The following is a 19,860-nucleotide window of genomic DNA, read 5'->3' as shown; positions in this document are numbered from 1 at the left end:
GGTCGCCTGCCTAAAAGGCTGAGAGCTGAGAAATTCCGTGTCGGAATCGAAAGAACTGTGTTAGATCAAGCAGTGTACTCACTGTACTACATACTGCTTCGTCAAGGCGTTAAAATATTCTTCACAAACCACTTACCTTTATGTATTTTTCTTAAACCGTAGAGGTAATAGATCCGTCCGTGCGTGCAGACATAATGCTCCACAGCGCAGCTCTGTAGGTAAAACTAGCTTGTTGGTTTTCAAAGTTAATATTATACACGGAGTAATGCCTGGTAAACAATTTGGCGAAACATTAAAAAGCATTAGATCTATTTACCCGTCTTCGTCTTCTTTTACTGTCTCAATCTATAACTGTCCTAAGATAAGGGCAGAGTGTCACAGGTAGGCCACACAACACTTCCTCCCTCATGCTCAGACTTTGCTCCCTAAGACATTTATTACTCTACTTTGTAGCTGTTCTCTCGTTCCATTTCCAAAGTAATCACTTCATTCTTCCTTCCTATGTGTTCAGAGGGCTAGAGGTTATTTTAAACTGAAATTATGCAAACTATGATCCTAAATGAAGTTAAATAATTATATGTATTAATTAATAATGATTTTTGGAATTCCCTGCACCGAAATATCAGGGAATCCCTTACAATGAGCACCTTTAAATCCAGGCTTAAGACCCACATGCTCAGAATGGCTTTCGGGTGACACTACTGGATGCTTTCTTTCCCTCCCTCTCTCTCTTCATTTATTTTATAACTGCCCTTATTATTTATATTAGCATTGCATTAGCTTGTTTAATTTATAGATTTTTTTATTGTTCGAATTTATTGTACACACACATTGATTGAAACCGCTTGTCCCAGATGGGGTCATGGTAAACCACAGCCTAACCCAGCAACACAGGGCACAAGGCTGGAGGGGGAGGGGACACAACCATGACGGGACGACAGTCCGCCGCAATGCACCCCAAGTAGGACTCAAAACCCAGAGCCTCCAGAGAGCAGAACCCGGCTGAGCCCGCTGCATCACCGCACCCCCCAGAATTTATTGTAAACCTCTTTTATTATCATTTTGCCTTCTGCTTCTTCATCCTATTAAGTGGTTGGAGAAGGTGCCGTATAAAGTTTGATATTATAACGCCATTAAATAAGCATAAAATATTATTTTTTGGGTTGGCCCGGGTCCTGCTCTCTGGTGGGTCTGGGGTTCAAGTCCCGCTTGGGGTGCCTTGCGATGGACTGGCGTCCTGTCCTGAGTGTGTCCCCTCCCACTCCAGCTTTACACCCTGTGTTGCCGGGTTAGGCTCCGGTTCCCCGCGACCCCGTATGGGACAAGCGGTTCAGATGATGATGTGCTGATGATGATATTATTTTCTCAAAAACATGAAACATTAAAAAACACCAGAACACAAATTTTTAATGTTCTCTGACCTCTGTGACTAGTGTTTCAATGCAGAAGATAGCAAGCAGGAAAATTTGGTAAGTTCGCTTTTTTATTACTTCATTGTTAACCATTCATCTACAGTGACGTTTATTTGTGGCTGCAGAGTAAGAACCGTAGACTGCAGACAGGTGTCCCATATGCACAGTTGTAAAAGCCCTTGTATTTGTATCTATTAAAAATAAAAAAGCAGGGTTAGATGTTTTCTATGCAATGCATCTTAAATTTCCTTCACTGAAATGTGTGAGAGTTTGGGTTGAGTTCACATTGGTTCGGCTATCAGAACAAACACATCTTGGGCTCCAGCAGAAATGAAAATAACTGAAGGCAGGGGGCAGCTCGTGTGAGCGACTCCTGCATTGGCACAGAAGTTGATCTGTTTTCAGGGAATATGTTGTCATCCCTTTAACTGGAACTGTCTGTCCTGCATACTGACTGACCATTGCCCAATTCTTGCTTGGTCTCCAGTGACCTGTGATGGAGTCTCCTGGGTGCAGGTACAAATTCCATTCCTAATTGTATTGTTTTTTTTTTCAACAAAAGAATACAGAAGAAGAAAAGAGAAAAAAAAAAAAAAAAGTCAATGGACCTCTTCGCACTCATTGAATTCCTATCTGTATGTCAGCAAGTGTGTGCTGATAACCTGACAGCCCTCGGCTGTCAAATGGATTCCTCTGCAGTGAACTGATTGAGAATTCATTCTTAATCTTCATTTTCAAGGAATTTGCCCCCTTTCCCACATTGCGGAGTTGCACTTTATCGGAGAAAAGTAGAAATTTCTATCAAGCTGGTTGGTTCGTTATGAAATTTAATTTGAATCAGTAAATTCAGTACTTAAGTAGTTTCTTGGCCTAATAATTTTACTTTTACTCCAGCAAATTTTTGGGTGAGTACATTTATTCCTACTTCAGTAATTTTCTGTGGAAAGTAACAGTACATTTACTCAAGTACTGTGCTTAGCTATTTTACCCACCTCTGCTTTTAAATCACAGGGATCCCTCACCATCGCAGGGTAGCACTCTAGTGCATGACAGGTTAACGGAGGGATTTCTGCACATTCGTTCAACTCCACCACCGCATCCCCCCTGCTTGCAGTACACACACAGTGGGGGGTGCGGTGGGTTGGAGCGGGTCCTGCTCTCCGGTGGGTCTGGGGTTCGAGTCCCGCTTGGGGTGCCTTGCGACGGACTGGCATCCCGTCCTGGGTGTGTCCCCTCCCCCTCTGGCCCTGCGCCCTGTGCTGCCGGGTAGGCTCTGGTTCCCCGCGACCCTGAATGGGACAAGCGGTTCGGAAAATGTGTGTGTACACACATGCATACATATGTATGCTCATATATTCCTTATCATTAACTATTTTCCTAATTCCGGGTTGCAGTGGTCTGGATCCTGTCACAGAATCAAAGGGCACAGGAAAGAGTATACCCTAGATGGCCTGCCAGCCCATCACCATTCATGTATACAGTGGAACATAAAATGTCCAAAGACTGATAACTGCATGAAGATTACGACATTGTAAGTTATTAAAATAAGACACTATGAATTTGTCACATTTGGTTATTCATGTACTTTTTTTCCTGCTTGCTTCCAGCCCTAACCAGTTAGTATAAATAATGTATAGTCATATCTGCAAAGTTGTTCCTCTGATTCTGAGAATTCTGAACACAGTGACATAGCATTAAAAGTCTTATTGTTACCATTCAGACTGTAAAACTCATTAATCTTTAACCATAGAGTGGAAACTTGCACACCTAATGTGCTACAGTATTTAAGATTTATAACAATGAATGCAAGGTGGTTAAGTAGTTTACTACGCAACACCACCAGTTCAGAGCTAGTGTTGGTGGTTTTGATCCTCCTTTATTCTGGGTCTATTCATTTTGTCCCATATTTAAAAGATGTTACATTTTTGAGTCTGAATTGCCCTTGGTGTGTAAATATGCAAATGAAGGTAGGCTACTGAATGCATACAAGGGAACCATGCAACTTTCTTCTCAGGCAGGGTAAGCGCTTAAGTCGTCTGTTCCCCAGTGTGGGGTGCAGATCACAGGTAGATCATCTTAGGAAGCTATTTTTTTAACAGATGACGGACAACAAGAAGGGGGCGTGGTGGTGCAGTGGGTTGAACCGGGTCCTGCTCTCCGGTGGGTCTGGGGTTCGAGTCCTGCTTGGAGTGCCTTGCGGCAGACTGGCATCCCGTTATGGGTGTGTCCTCTCCCCCTCCAGCCTTATGCCCTGTGTTGCCAGGTTAGGCTCTGACTCCCCGCGACCCCGAGTGGGACAAGCGGTTCGGACTGTGTGTGTGCGTGGATAAGAAAGAATCCACCCAGTCGTTTTAAGTAGATTTTTTGTGGCTTTCAAAAAAATTACTGGAACCTGTTTATTTTACATAGAATTTGTTAAATAAATATGAAAGAAATCTCAATTCGTCACGAATACAGAAATGAAAGCTCCGATTGAACCTTTACATTTCAGACTGCCAGCGGCCGCCGATCTGCCATAAAGAACGTTGGTTCGACTACGTACACCTCTTTATTAAACCACCTAGTGACAAGCCCCCGGAACGCCTTTGTTTGATCCAATAAGGCTTAAGCTGTTGCTCTCTTTCTCGTGGTTGGTTGTATTTACTTGTTTGTCAAATGTTCTTTAAATTTGATAGGATAAATGAGCTGTCAATCTTCACATGCGCGTAAATCATATTTCACGATGCGTAGCAACGGAGTGTAAAGGCTGGACTTTTAATATGTGACAGGAAGCGGAGGAGGAATACAGTCAGCTGGTTTCCTAAACAAATTAAGGAATTGATCGCCTCAGAAAGAAACGGTTACCTGAAAGAAGGTGTAGTTAAACCAGGTACACCGTTGTTTTATTTTGTGAAATGTGTTGGCACTTTGAAAACGTGTAGCCTAGGGACTCGTGCGCTACGTTGGCTGTAGCGCTGTGGCGGGTTAGCTAGCCAGGCTGTGCGGTAAGCCGTAGACGGGGCGCTCGGCGCGGCCTGCCGTCCTCAAGAAACACTCGGGCTCTTCTGGGCCTACAATGCATTTTCTTTACATTATGGTTGTGAATAATAACATGACTGTACACAGGTTTAAGATTCTAAACTTAAAAGTTTTGTCTCCATTTCTGATATCTTCAGATAATCTTCTTCTTGTCCAGGTAAAGCAATTAAAAAAGAGCAGAATATTTATAGGTCCTAGCTGCAGACAGCCGCCTAGCACAGTTAGCACGCTTAGCTAGGTTCCATCTGAGAATAAACCCTGAAATTTAGGTATCTTGACTCTGTTTGCAAGAAAACCGTGTCTCAGACGTGTCGATGGGGATGATGAGGCGTTGGAGCCGAAAAATTCATGTTTTGAACTTGAAGTGCAGACAGACAAGCTAACAATGTTAGTAACATTATGTCCAAATCGCTGGACCGGACCGGACGTTACTTCTTAATGAGAGTCAGTGAAACATAATCTCTGCACACGAATGTATGTATTATGATCACTTCACGTACTTGGGATACACTTTTCTGAATTTAAATAGCCGGAGATACTGCTGAGAGGAAACAAATGCAAGAATCAAAGAGATCATTGATTGTTACCACACAATCAAATCTCTTAGTTTTATTGTTTCTTATGACTTTGCGTAATTGTTCAATGAACTTTAGATTTAATCATTTAATATAATAAGGTATTCTTACTGTATGAATTCAGCCTGAGTAACTTGATCAAGAGCACTGTTATAGCAGGAGTGGGGATTTGAACCTGGAGCCTTCTGGTTGTAATGGAACAGCTGTACCCAGGTCATTACGTGTCATTTTTTTTTGTCCTGTTAGTGTTTTGTTGAAGGAATGCGGCTGGCAGTTGTTTCTGTGTCAACTAATTAAGCACTGAGAAGGGGGGCATGCCCGCAACCATCTTTTTGGTGCCAGTGATGTATAATAAGTAGTAGTCTGTGGAATCGATACTTCTAGTAGACTGAATACTGCAATTTCTCGGCAGCGCTATCCTGTTTCTACGTCACTTTGGAGTGCAGTGAATTTTACCCATCGTGTGGTGATGATATTGTGTCAATAAGCTTTGCCCCTATCTGCTGAGAACTATTTTGCAGTCACTTTTCTTGTTGGCTTTGACTGTTTAATAGTCCTTAAAAGCTTGCTCTTTATTTGGCTGTCTCCTTTGTCCAGGAGAATTTTAAATGTTAGTGCAGAAACACGTTTACAAATTCGTACGTTTTATGCAAAAGGATATTCTTACTGAAGCAATTTTAGTGCAGGGCTGGGATTCATCCTGGGAAGCTTTGAATTACAAGACAATTGCCCTAACCTCTAGACTACCTTCTGCCCATTTACATAGCGGTTAATACAGAGTCAAATAATGTTTGTACATTGAATTGATATGGTGTTTTTCTTGATAGAGTGTAAGCCTACATTAACCCTAGATGGGGTGTGCATTTTCTAATGCTCTGTCCCACTTCTTAAAAATGGGTCAGCAAGCAACTGGGACAGGAGCTCCCACCGAAACACACACACACATATTGCTGTTCACACTGAGCATATTTATTTCATAGTTTCTTTTGTGGGTATAAAAAAATTAAAGAACTCTTAAGTAGGCTTGTGAGGTTAAGGTTTTTCCCAGTAAGCTCAAAACCGCCCACATTAGTCAAAATTTGTTCCATACACAGTAATAATACCTTTTTTGCCCCTGACTCATTTATAAATTATTAATTTCGGTACTGATATGAAACTAATATGTAAATGAGACCATATATTAAAAATGTGTTTTGTTAGCATTTAGATGCAATGGCTAGTTCTTCACTGTGTCTGTAACCATGCATTCAGCTTTCACTCAGTGCCTTTCTGCTGTAAGGGAGAAACAAAATTGGAGGTAATTATAATGGGTGCTTGAGGTTACAATAACTCCTGCCTACTGTATGAAATTTATTTTTAAAGATTGATCTTGTCACCTGGATGACACAGTTCTGAACATACGTAGCTGTCAGAAAGGGAAATGGTAAAATTCACATATCCATTTACGAAGGTGAAAGACAAAGAGAACTATTTCAATGAGCCAGGTGCCACAGTGGACAGGAAACATTAAAAAAAAAAAACTCCTAGCTGTTAAGAAGGTGAGGGAAAAATATGTCTTGCTTGGGAAAAGCGGTTTCAGACAGTGTGTGTGTGTGTGTGTGTGTGTGTGTGTGTGTGTGTGTGTGTGTGTGTGTGTGACTGCTCACTCCTCCTGGGCATTCAAATGTGACAGGGGACCTGTGTGAATGTGTTGTAATATAGCTCTACCTTGACACACAATGTTTATACTCCAAGGTTGTTGAAGACGTTGTCCAGGCTCATTGTTGCTCATTGATTAGTTGGTGGTAGGCAAGCACTGTTGTTTGTAATCATCAGTTCCAGGCAGTGTACTGTCCAGGGGAAAGCAGTATGCTGGTTCCACTGCAGGCTGTGCCGGTTGTGTGATGTTCCAAGATTCGTAGAAACCTCAGAGGAAGAGAGAGAAGATAGGACAATTCACAAGCATGTCAGTTAAGATCAGTTACTGTAATAGTGTTGAAGAAATGGGATTTAACTGTACATTTGAAGGCAGCAACAGTAGGTTCAAGCCTCAGTACAGTAGAAATAACATGAAGTAAGGATGTTAAAATTTTTCCAGCACTAGTTTATGTGAGGAGGGAGGACTTGTGAATTGAAAGTAGATCATCTCTGATGGGGGGGGGGGGTGCGGTGGCGCAGTGGGTTGGACCGGGTCCTTCTCTCTGGTGGGTCTGGGGTTCGAGTCCCACTTGGGGTGCCTTGCGACGGACTGGCGTCCCGTCCTGGGTGTCCCTCCAGCCTTATGCCCTGAGTTGCCGGGTTAGGCTCCGGTTCCCTGCGACCCCATCTGGGACAAGTGGTTCGGGGGGGGAGAAAAAAAAAAAACCATCTCTGAAGGTGACATGAGGTTTCATGAATCTGATCCCTGTCACAATCCATGTGTTGGAAGAGGTGTTTGTATAAACAGTTGCAATTTTGACTTTGTATGCAAAGTTTTGTCTGGAATATTGTCCTAGGAGTTTGGCTTAAACCAATCAAACATTTCCTTAATGAATGACAATTTTTAAAAATACACTTCAGTTTTTTAAAGGAATAGTGTTGTGAAGGGTGTGTTTGATCAAACTGTCGGTCTTTGTGAAAGGTATCTGGCTAAGACTGGCCTGATCTTTCCTGTAAGATGATCTGCAATCCAGTCATGCTCCGCTTCCCACAGGTAATCATTGTATTAGGAGGTTATAAAGGACTGAAGGGAGACCAAAAGTATATCTGTAGTTTTTTTGGGTTTTTTGATTAAGCTGAATATTATATTTGTACTTAGAAGGGCACTGGTGATCAAATGGTCTAAAAAAAAAAACAACTTTTTTTAAAGGTGGCTGGACACCCCTAGGCATGTTTTAATATGATATTGCTCTTAAAACAAATTTAGTCAGAACCCTCATCAGACCTCTTTTATTAATTTGCAGCCCAGATGGTTCTCGATAGGCAAATTCTTACGCCCAGAAAATTTGTATATTTTAATTACAGTTCACAATATTATGAAAAAAATGTGTTTTTGCCACTGTTTTGACATGTAATGAGGAATTGTTTGACTTGTGAAGTTTATGTTAACAGTTAATAAAATGCATTGCGACAAGTCTGGTTATACCATGTGTCAGCTTGTTGGAGAGGCACTGCTCCACTGAAACAGTTTGCTTGCACAGTTTAGCAGCTCACCATTGACAGAAATGCTAGTAAAGTTTTTCTTTGAAATTATAAATGAAGCCTGCACTGGCTGACAACAAGGTGATGAATTGACATAAGAAGAACTTTATAAGTATTACTACTTTTAAAATAATTTGTAGTTTATCAGTCCCCACACAGATATATAGGGTACCCCCTTGGCATGTGAGGAATTTTGATTCTTTAGTTACACATATTTGTATACATTTGGCTTTTTTAAATTTAATTTTTAAGGCATTATTCAATGTATGCATGATTTGTGATCCTGTTGGACATTATTTCTTGATAGGGTTTCTAAGCCAGCCAGACCACATAACAAGCAAATGTTTGTGCCATAATCTTGTCCAGTGACTGACTAGCTCCTTCTTTCTGCTTGATTCCCAGCCAGAACAATTGGTACATGTGACGCTGAGCACAGGCTGGAGATTTGGCACACTGTCGAACTTGGAGCCATGTGCAACTAAGGTAACAATGTTAATTATCCTCTCATGCTCATATGGAGTTACATGTGCTCTTTCATTACAGACTGCTCTTTATATTATATAAGCATTGCTTTTGTGTTAATTGCCTTATTCCCTAAGAATTACTTAACTTCTCCTATGACTTTCTCAGTTTGGTGAACTGACTTTATTCAGCATTCCTCTCTTTCACATGTCTGTTCCCCTTTCCATTTTACGGTTTTTTTTTTTTTTTTTTTTTTTTTTTTTTTTTCTTAATATACATGACCTTGTTGCCACTTTGGTTATGTTACTGTCTACTCTGGATGTGGTTTTGATAACTTGCTGGTGTAATTTTTTTTTAACTTTTAAAAATTTTATAGAACCAAATGAAAATATGCTTTAGTTTTTTAAAATTAACTTAATTAATTTATTTTTAATAATAATAATAATTATTATTATTAATTTTATTTATTTATTTTTTTAATTAATATTATTAACTTAATTAATTAAAATTAACTTAAAATTAACAGTGCTTAACATTGCACTGAAGCACTAATGGTAATGATGCTACCTCTCAGCTTATTGAGCACTGGCTTTGAAGCAGCCTTCTCTTCATAGTGAAAAGCACTTAAGAGAAAACTCACTGTTTCTGAGAGGGAGCCAGTTGACCTAACAGTCTGTCAGAATTTATTGGTCTCTTTCTGCATTATATCATAATCCTGTAAAACATATGAAGCAACACAGGGTCAAAAGCCCCTGTCTACGAAGAGTTCTGCATGTTTGTGTTTAATTGACTGATTTACTGCTTTTTTCTTCATAAAAGATGAAATTTGAGGGCACATTTAAAGATTTGATGGTAAATCTGGTGTCCGCTCAACAGTAAGCTAATTGATAATAGCTGAATTACAGGATGCAAAGCATGTTTGTGTCAAGACCCTTGCAGTTATTTTGTTAGATTTATTTGCTGGTTTGGAAGGTAGCATTACTGTTGGTTCTACTGATATTCAAAACAGGCTTGCTCATATTAAAAACATCCATTGTCAACAACCGCTGGTCCCGAGTGGGGTCGCAGCGAGCCAGAGCCTTACCCATCAACACGGGGCGCAAGGCTGAAAAGGGGGGGAGGACACACCCCGGACTGGACGCCAGTCCGTCGCAAGACATCTGAAGCAGGGCTCGAACCCCAGACCTGCCACACAGCAGGCACTGGCCGAACCCATTGCGCCACTACACCCTCTATATTAAAAACAAATAAAGCTTATTTGTATGCCTGTATTCTGAACAAACAAGTGTGCTCGTACTTAAGAGTGTGCTTGCAATCGGAGCCTCTTCATATTTCAGGATGTAAAAACCAGTTAAGTGCCTGGACTAAGTGCTGTCTGGTGGGGATAGGACATGTTTCTCTCAGAAACACGTTTTCTTGCTGCAGTGTTATGAGAAGCTGGAGATGTACTGAGAGAGGCTTTGTAATTGGAGATAAGAAAAATGCATTTGCATTGTCAGTATAGTAGTGTTTTGAAAGCAAGTGGGAAGTGATCAGCTGGATGAGTTTTGATTCCTATTCAGTATAAATAACACTTTTGTCTCTGTATGGAAGATTGGATCCAAAGGCATAAGGCAATCTTTGCACTTTCCATTCCACTTTATCTCCCCCCAAGACAAGGGGAGAAGCGATGTATGCATTACGCTTATTGGTATACTTTTTTTCAAGCGGTTGATTTCATTAAGGTGATGTTAAAGTTCCTCTAATCTCAACTGATCTGAACTTATGACCTTTGTGGTTTGGCACACCAAAAGCCCCCATGAAGGAAAAATCACTGAAGTTGTTTCCGTTATTACATTATTTTGTATCACTCCATGTGCACACTTTATATTTGGTGGTAATTCAAAAGTACTAAGCGATATAATGTACAGCTTTTCAAAGAAAATGGCCAAAGCTCTTGGCAAATTAAAATATTTAATGTACAGTATGTGGGAGCAGTCACTGGATTTGAACACCCATTATCGTTTTTTTCTGGGCTTCTTTCTATCCATGACACAGTTAATCTACAACTTGGTGATTTGTTAAGATATGGAATACCAGACAACTGTTCAACATTATGGGTGCTGGAGAACATAGTTGAGTTTGACTTGGGTTATAGTTGTTTTTTAAAACAATTAAGCAATTTTTAAAACCGACCTACTGAACATGGTGTTTTTATAGGCAAGTCTTTCATTTATCTGTTGAAATATTTTCAGTGTTAGCTGTTTGTTGGAGCATTTGGTAATGAATAAATTACAAAAAATTAATTTGTTGCTGTATGTGAAGGCTTTATATTTTTCCAACTTTAGAGTGTTTTTTCAGTGATTCAGCAGTGGGGTCTTTCTCAAATGACAAACGCAAAGGTTAGACCTGGGTTTCATCACACAGATACTTTTCATTTCTCTTGATCACAGTCCTTTCAGTCCATCTTTCCACTACCAGTCGAAGCCTGGCAGTCTAAGGTACAAGAGGCACAGACTTTTGTCAGCTGCTGTCATTGCCACTATTTTCATCATCATGTGTGCAGGCTATCCTGTCTTTCAAGGGCCAGAAGGCACTACAAGCTCCCACTGTTTTGGTGGAATAATCCCCCCCAGTCAGGGCTGCATAGTCTCCTTCATTTTGAAAAAGGCTCTAAACTTAAAAATTCTGAACTTGTTTCACTTGTTACTGTAAACATTAAATTGTTTAGTTCTGTGAAGTTATATGAAGCAAAGTCCTAATTGACTTAAGATAGTTTGTTTCTTAGTTTATTTAGTGTACATATACTGATTTCAATACAATGAAGATGGTTGGTCTGGATTAAAATGTAAAATAAGTCAGTGTAATTGTAAATTTAAGTACACTAACAAAACCACTGAGCCACAGCAGTCATTAAAACAAAATTTACTAAGCATCTGAATTCTAGAATAAGGGTTTTTTTTTTTTTTTTTTCTTCTTTCTCCCCCCCTCCCTCAAGATATTCCTGTACAGTAATTTTAGGAGCATTTGAAATACTGGAAAAGTAGAAAATGTTCATTCTTTGTAGAGCCCTTCACAGTATGCTAAGTGACAGTTTTTCACAGCAGGTTGTGACACAGCACTGGCATTTGGGCTCTGTGCCTTTGCAGTTAAAATAACAATACATGAGCAATAGAATTGCATAAAGAGGAGAAAAGTATGTTGGGATCTCGGGCTTAAATTGCATATTTGTTGTGTAGAATTCTCAGTAAATAGGTCAAGTCTTATCACATCATTCTCACAGCAATTCTGTATAACTGTATTCGCTATGAAAGTAATTCTGTAAATGCTTAATGGGTCTATCAGAATACTTATGACTGGTTAGAAAGAAAAGCACACGTGTGTGTTATATTGCTAAGGGATCAAGCAGCCCATCAGACTGCGGACCTCTGTTGCTGTTGGTAAACAGTTTTTTAAATCATAACATTTCCTGCCAGTTTTATGCTTGTGTCCTCCATTAATTGTTTGCTTCCAGTTTAGTACAACAGTAGTGTAATGTGCTAATTCTATAGACAAACTGATGTCAGTGTGTTGTTTAACTCTGTTACTGTGTTACATATAACTGAAATGATTTATACACACACATATGTAAGGTTTATCTTTCTGCTTTTTTGGTATTTATAAGTGTTGTAGTTTGTATACTTGTAAATAGCTCACTACATTTGAGCTCTTGTCTGAGAGTTCCCAGAAATCCCAGCTCTTCTGATTAGTGAAGGATTGAAAGCACTGGGTCCCCTGCGTACGAGGTGTTTCGTTACAAAAAGTTTGTTAGTTGAATGTGAAACGGATTGGGCAAGGGGCTCATCGTCAGTTCTATTTTGTTCTAACTCTATATACTCTATCGTGGTATTGGACCGCTCAGCTATACATTGTTAATTGGATGGCTGTCTCTTTTTCTAGGTAAAATGCGCTTCTTGTCTACTTTGATTTGTACGTCGCTTTAAAAGAAAGCATCTACCAGATTAATAAATGTAAATGTCACCAAAATGACAGCTCCACATTTCGGACAGGACCGCAGTGGTGCATTCTTTCTCTCTCACTGAGCAGCTCACAGGGACCAGGGGCAAGTGTTTGTCACCCACTGTAAATAATGATCCGTGGACAGAGCTAGAGTCGGGTGCTAAAAACTTAAGGCAGCACATATTATCTACTGTCATTATCTATCAGCAAATTTAGATGACGCTTTGGCATATTATTTGAATTGTATGCTAGCTATTTTTTTGAAAAAAAATAAATTCATTACCTTTCAGAAAAGTTCATTACTCAAAAATGTTTAAGTAGGGGCCCTGAGGTCTTGATGTTTTTTTCTCAAAAACAAGTCATTTCAGCTGTAGGTTAATAATGGTTAATAATAGAGCTTCAGTACAGGTCTCTCTTCACTTCCACCCTGCTGAGTGGCTGTATTCCACAGGCTCGTGAGGTCCCGGTAATGTGCCATGGGCTACGACGTCACCAGGTTCCAGGGGGAGGTGGACGAGGACCTATTGTGCCCCATCTGCAGTGGGGTGCTGGAAGAGCCTGTGCAGGTCAGTGCGTCATCAGCTTCTTTGTGTGCTTTTCTTCTTTGTATAAAAATGTACATTATTAAGCCTCTGCAGCTGGTCAGGGGATATTTGTGTTTTATTTTCATTATTTTATCCACTTCATTCAGAGTTTTGCATTATTTATATTTGGTTAATACATTTAGGTTGATACAAGTGTGTTAAAGGAAATGGAAAAATTTAACTGGTGTAACAGTACAACTCATTTCGATTAATACTGTAAAGGGAAATCATTATTGAATTTGTCTTCTGCATTACTGTATGTCTTAATAGAAACTGACTGCTTTGAAATACCATTCGTTTGAAGATTTTATATATATATATATATACATACACACTTGCACTCATTGCTCTTCTAAAGTCTACTCTTGAGCTCTACCACATTGAGCAGCCCTTGCGCACACACCTAAAAAAAAAAAAAAAAAAAGGGGGGGGGGGGTACTCATTCTGTCGATAACCACTTGTTTTAGACATGGTTGCAATAGTCTAGAGCCTATCCTGGAACCATAGGGCACTAGGCCAGACTGGCTCACTCTGCGTCCTGCGTCACACTGGCTCACCTGCGGCCTGTACATCATGAGAAATGAGAAATATGCTGTCTAAGATGCACCCTGGGATGGAAGGGAGAAGCTAGAGCACCCAGAGAAAACCCATGCAAACACAAGGAGAACATCGATATACCATAGAGACTAAATGGGGTCAAACCTGTGATAGTCTCTGCTCCACTGTGCTGGCCAAAAACTAGAAAAATAGATTTATGTATTTTATTTCATTGTGTTTCCCTTGATTCTCCACTCCATGTAATTGTTTATACCTTGGCACACAGCTCTCTGGGTTTGGATGGGGCGAAGAAGGCCGCACAGGCAGCGTTCATAATGAACGTTTTATTAGACACAGGGAAATAATGATCTCGGCCCGAGGACCCTGTTTCCTCAAGACCTTAGCGCCCCCAGACTTTCTTTCGCTTGCTGGCAAACACAGTCACCCCTTTATTATGCCTGTAAGTTCCCCTACTGGTTACACACTTCATTCACAATTTTCCCATAGTCAAACTATTTACAATAGACCCATTTCCCGCTCAAACTTACGGTAACGCAGGTTGTTACAATACTTTTGTTTTATTTGTCTGTCTGTATGATGCCTGTCTCTCTCCTCTTGCTCTAAAGCTGGTAGTATCAGTCACAATTAGCAGTAGTTTGTTGAGAATTGTCAGTTTTTATTAGACGATTCACTGAGAGAGCAATACTGTGCACAGTGGTGGAGCCATTAACTGTGACTTAGAGATTTTGTGTCTCTTCAGTTCATACAATGTAGTGCTGTGGTTGCTGTCCCCTTTGCCAAGTGTCTTTGGCAGCCCTTTTGTGCAGGCTGTGGGCATCCAGGATAGCAGCTGCATTTCCACAGAAGCAAGACCATTAAGTGACTAATCATATCTTGCCTGGCGAAGGTCCTGCATCAGCTGTTTTTGTGGTAGAAAAGCAGGAAAGAATAGCTTGTCTTCAAGTACTTTGTTTTAACTTTCTTCATTGCAGTTTTGTTTGGCTCATACCTCCATACGGTTCTTAACAACAATGATGTGCTGAACAGTCAAAACAAGAGACTCCCACAGGTTAAGGAGAAGGCGATTCTGGGGAAGATTCTGCGCATTTTCCATCGAGTTCTCGTTTGTTCCACTTCTTCTTGTAATTTGTTCAGCACCTGGGTGCTGTGAGAGGTCATGGGTTTGATCCCCACTCAATCTGTGTGGAGTTTGCGTGTTCTCCCCGTGTCTGCGTGGTTTTTTTCTGGGTGCTCCAGTTTCCTCTCACATTCCAAAGATATACACTTCAGGTGGATTGGTGACACTAAAAATTGCCCTTATCAGGTGAATGGATGAGCGACTTGTGTGTAATTGGTCAACCTGCGATGGACTAGCATTCCATCCAGCGTGGACCTGCCCTCAGCCTTCAGCCCAATACATCAGGGATGGACACTAAATCACCACGACCCTGCTCAGGACAAGTGATTGTTGAAATTGGATGGATGGATGTAAAGTATCTGTTTTCTAGGAATTTTACGTGTGACTTTTTTTAGTAATTTTTCTGAAAGTAATGGGACAGGTCTGAAGACTGAGGAACAAAAGCTGAGGTTTCACAAAGTAGATAGTCCTCTGTAAATGCTCTCCTTGTCACTCCAACTTCACATTTACTGGTTGAGCAAGAGGGAGGGAGATTATCGGGGATGAGATTCTGTTCCTTCAGGACTTATAATGAACAACAAACAGAACAAATGTAGGTACTGGGTGGACCATGAAATTCTTTTGGCGCCAGATCATTGTGCTGATGGAGTAATTAAGCCCATTACCATAGTTCAGTGGTAATTGCCTGTTCTCAGGTTTCGCCGAAGTATATCACACTAGCTTTTCTTTAAATGAGATTTCATAAGCAGGGTAAAAGGTCACATAAGGTTACGTTAACATCTTAATGTAAATCTTATCTAAGGGCACAAGACCATAGATGGCCTAAAAGGATTGGGGAACTTTGACGTGGCTTCCTTTTAAGTGGTAGCCTCTTTAAGGGGTTGACCTCTTCTGCTAACAGATGCTGTACTCCTCTCCCTTACAGGCACCCCACTGTGAACATGCCTTCTGCAATGCCTGCATCACTCAGTGGTTCTCCCAGCAGCAGATCTGCCCTGTTGATCGCACTGTGGTCACACTGGCTCACCTGCGACCTGTACCCCGCATCATGAGAAATATGCTGTCTAAGCTGCAAATAACTTGTGACAATGCCGTTTTTGGCTGCAAGGCTGTGTTGCGCTTAGACCAGCTGCAGTCACACCTGAAGGACTGCGAGCACAACCCTAAGAGGCCAGTCACGTGTGAGGAGGGCTGTGGGTAAGTGGATCTGCAGGTGTACTTGTATTTACAGGCAGACAGGTTGGTTAGGGAGAAAATGCTCATGCTGGCGTCAGTATGTGCTTAAGTTAGATCTTTTTTTTTTGCCTGGGTTGTGGTGATTGAAAGAGTTGTTGCGTTCCACAGCCTCGAGATGCCGAAGGATGAGCTGCCAAGTCACAACTGCATTAAACACCTGCGCAGTGTGGTGCAGCAGCAGCAGTCCAAGATTGCCGAGCTGGAGAAGACCGCAGCTGAGCACAAACACCAGCTTGCTGAGCAGGTGAGATGTGTGCCTGAGACAGATGGGCACGGTTTACACAGGCATGTACATTTTTGTGGCTGTTTAGAGACACATTCATTTTGTGCACAAACATCCCTGTATTAAATAGTCAAGTCAAAAAAGGTATCAAAGAGAATTTTCTTCTGAAGTCTACATTTAATGTACATATGTTAAACACTATGTTGTCAGGTACAGAGAAACTCCTGTATGTACAGCCTTTTGTACTTTGCTTTTCTGTGTTCCTTGAACACTGTTCCTAAAATCTGCTTTGCTTTAGAAACGGGACATCCAACTTTTAAAGGCCTACATGAGGGCCATACGCAGTGCCAACCCCAACCTGCAGAACCTGGAGGAGACTATTGAGTACAATGAGATCCTAGAGTGAGTACCTGTGCTTTTTTCACCTGAATCTTAGAGCGCCTTTTTTTTTTTTTTTTTTTTTTTTGTTAAATTAAATCTTTGTGTTGTTGTCTTCCACTGTGCAGTAGTCCTTGTTACCTTGTCTATTCTGCTTCCCCATAGGTGGGTGAACTCTCTCCAACCAGCCCGTGTGACGCGCTGGGGAGGCATGATCTCTACTCCGGATGCTGTCCTCCAAGCAGTGATCAAACGCTCGCTGATTGACAGCGGCTGCCCGCTGTCTATTGTGAACGATCTTATTGAGAATGCACACGAGCGCAACTGGCCACAAGGCCTGGCCACACTGGAGACGCGGCAGATGAACCGACGCTACTATGAAAACTACGTGGCAAAACGCATTCCGGGCAAGCAAGCAGTGGTGGTGATGGCCTGCGAGAACCAGCACATGGGCGAGGACATGATCCTGGAGCCAGGGCTTGTCATGATCTTTGCTCATGGGGTTGAAGAAATACTATAGTACAGCGGGATGGAGACGGGGCTTGGAAAGGGTCTGAAGAGTGTGAAGGGAAGAGGCCGTTGGTCCATTTTGAATGGAGGCCCTTCTGCAAATTTTGTCAGGTTTGATGTCTTGGAATCACTTTTAGGAAGTGCTATACCAGATTTCATATCCCTGGAGATTTGCTGGGAGGTTTCTCAGTGATATGAGAGAGGAAACAAAACGGCATTGAAGCCACACTGAAGCATGAGGTGGACACCTATCTGCCTTAAATCATTTACAGAACAGGACCAGTAACCAAGCAGCTTATTTCACTTACCCATAAACAGGCAGCATTAATGAAATGTGAATTTAATCTAAGGAAACTGACAGTAAAATCTTAAAGACTTCAGCTCTATCTGCCTTCAGTACCTGTATAACCACCACCAGGGACTCCTGTGCTTCAGGCTTGTGGAACCCTCTTTTGGGTGCCCCGCTTCCAGTATACTTCCAGTTATGTGGATGTGGTAACAAAAAATCCCTTAATATATATATTGTATGGGAATAGACATATATTACTATTGTGTACACTTTGTGTGTAATATAATCAAACAAGCTATTTTTGCGATCATATTTTATTTCTTTGAGTATTTGTGTGTTTTGGTTGGCACCGCAGTACCTCTGGATGCTTTAAGTTGAAGGAAGCTTAGGAGCCCATGGTTCCCCGCTGGGCATGTAACTTAATATTGCTGAGGCTTTGGCAAGCGTTGGGATTTCCTCAGCGGAAAATGAACAGAGGAGAAGACAATAAAAGGAATCAATTTGCACCATTGTCCTTCTGTTTCAGCGCTATGGCAGCAAAACCGCTGTTAACCTGAGACCGCAGTGAGTTGAAAAGGGTAGTTCTTTCTCGTGTTGCGGTGAAGTAAATCAGTTGGGATCAACTTCATAGCCTAAAATCATATCACTTTGAGCTTCCTCTTTTTTTGTGTGTAAATACTGTATCCCTGCCATGGTTGAACTTCACAGTGTATTTATTTCACAAGAGCTGTGGGGAGAACACTACACCAGAAGTGAGTGCAGCGTTAGCCAGGTTGGAGGGGCTGCTTCCAGTCACTAAAGAATGAAGAACACCGCATCCGGGATCCCCCTGCTGCAAATGTGAAGTTCTCATTCAGGAGAACCAGATGGCTAGGGAAGGACAGAGGTGGTGGAGGTGGGAGAATGACTATGAGCAGAGCTGTCCCATCAACACATACCTTAGAATACCACTGTGAGTCCACAATGAAGTGGCTAATGGCACTCCCCAGGGGGAGAGGCATACAGAACTCGCCCTGATGAGACTCGCATCCTTAAGGCTGTACTTAAGAAGAAAAAGATTAAGGGCTCATGTCCGTCAGCATGTGGTTAAATGGTTGCCCATGGTAGAAACGAACAGTATGTAAAAGGAAAGGAGAGCTGTGGAAGATGGAGTCAAGACACGGACATTACATCATTACTTTGACTGATCTGTGTGGGTTCCCCCAACTGGTATGGATCTCTCCCGTGAAATACTGTGGTGTGTGTGTGTGTTTTGTTTTTTTTTTTTAATTTTGTTTCAGAGCATCACCAAGTGTTGGATTAAAATTTTGTATGTTTTTCTTTTTTGTGCAGTTTATCCACCTTGCTTTCCAAAATGTCAATTTTTTTTTTCTTTTTTTTCCTCGCTTTTCCCCCTTTCCCCGCAGTGTATATAGTGAAAGAGAACTGGGTCCAAATGTATTGTAATTGTTTTCTTTGAAATGACCAAAGTATTTGACTCACTTTGTGAACACTTGTCTCATCTTAGTGGTCTAAGCCCCAAACTGCTTTTGTGTTATGGTTCAAGGCAAATTGTTTGCCACAGGTAAACTCAACACAGCACATATATGGAAGTGATTTGGTAGCCTAACTTTACTGTCTGCAAGAGACTTTTTTTTTTTTTAAAATTTAAAAAAAAAAAAAAAAAACCTCCTTTGCTGTTCTTTGCATGGAGAGGGATACTTGTGACAGTGTAAGATCAATACACAGTTGCCCTTTAGCCCCAGTCAAGGCCCAGGCTGTACAAGCTGATGGACACATTATTCACAGCGGTTGGAGGTTGGGCTCAGGCACAAGTCCGACATTCGCCCTTCTCGTACCCTGACGGTTGCCTACATCTTAGTTTGGTTTAAGTGCTTCTGCATGCTCAGCAGAGGGTTTTGCTGAATATGGATCTCCATCAGGGTGAGTGGATGAGCCAGCAGAGTGTATACCACCTGAGGCCTCTTGGGGTGTTTGGGTTGCAGTGTGGACAGTGTGACACTGTTTTTATCAGAAACATTTTTTGCAGATGCAGCCCAATTTGGGATCCTCCCTAGGACCTTATTTTTTGTGAAAAGTCAGGGATGCACAAACTTGTCAGTCATGTTTTGTGTAGTTCACTCTCTTGCCTTGTGTGGCATTTTCTGTGTCAGTGCTGTAGGGCAGTCTCATGAAAGTAAATAAATGTTTAATTTTTTTTAAATAATTCATTATGTTCTTGTTGGTGAACCCAAAGTTTAGAGCATGAATTTGTAATATTGTTGCCTTTGTTTTGTTTGATATGACTGGGTTATTGCATTTTAAAATTCAGACATTTGTTCAGAATTATTTTTGTCTGTTGCAGTTCTGTTCTTGGTTTGT

General features: G+C 41.2%; 1 protein-coding gene across 1 annotated transcript; it reads left to right on the top strand.

Annotated features, from left to right (window-relative positions):
- Positions 1-4,170: 4,170 nt before the first annotated feature.
- On the top strand, positions 4,171-19,659 carry rnf41 (ring finger protein 41). Its single transcript, XM_018760212.2, has 7 exons — positions 4,171-4,281; positions 8,567-8,647; positions 13,056-13,170; positions 15,789-16,060; positions 16,208-16,343; positions 16,621-16,724; positions 16,866-19,659. Exons 3-7 carry the CDS (start codon positions 13,081-13,083, stop codon positions 17,218-17,220), a joined length of 957 nt encoding a protein of 318 aa, XP_018615728.1. The 5' UTR covers positions 4,171-4,281; positions 8,567-8,647; positions 13,056-13,080; the 3' UTR covers positions 17,221-19,659.
- The last annotated feature ends 201 nt before the right edge of the window (positions 19,660-19,860 follow it).

Source organism: Scleropages formosus, chromosome 19, assembly GCF_900964775.1.
Source record: "Scleropages formosus chromosome 19, fSclFor1.1, whole genome shotgun sequence".
In the NCBI taxonomy this organism is placed as follows: Eukaryota; Metazoa; Chordata; class Actinopteri; order Osteoglossiformes; family Osteoglossidae; genus Scleropages; species Scleropages formosus.
The sequence above is the reverse complement of the archived record's forward strand: the minus strand, read 5'-3'. Positions and strand labels throughout refer to the sequence as shown.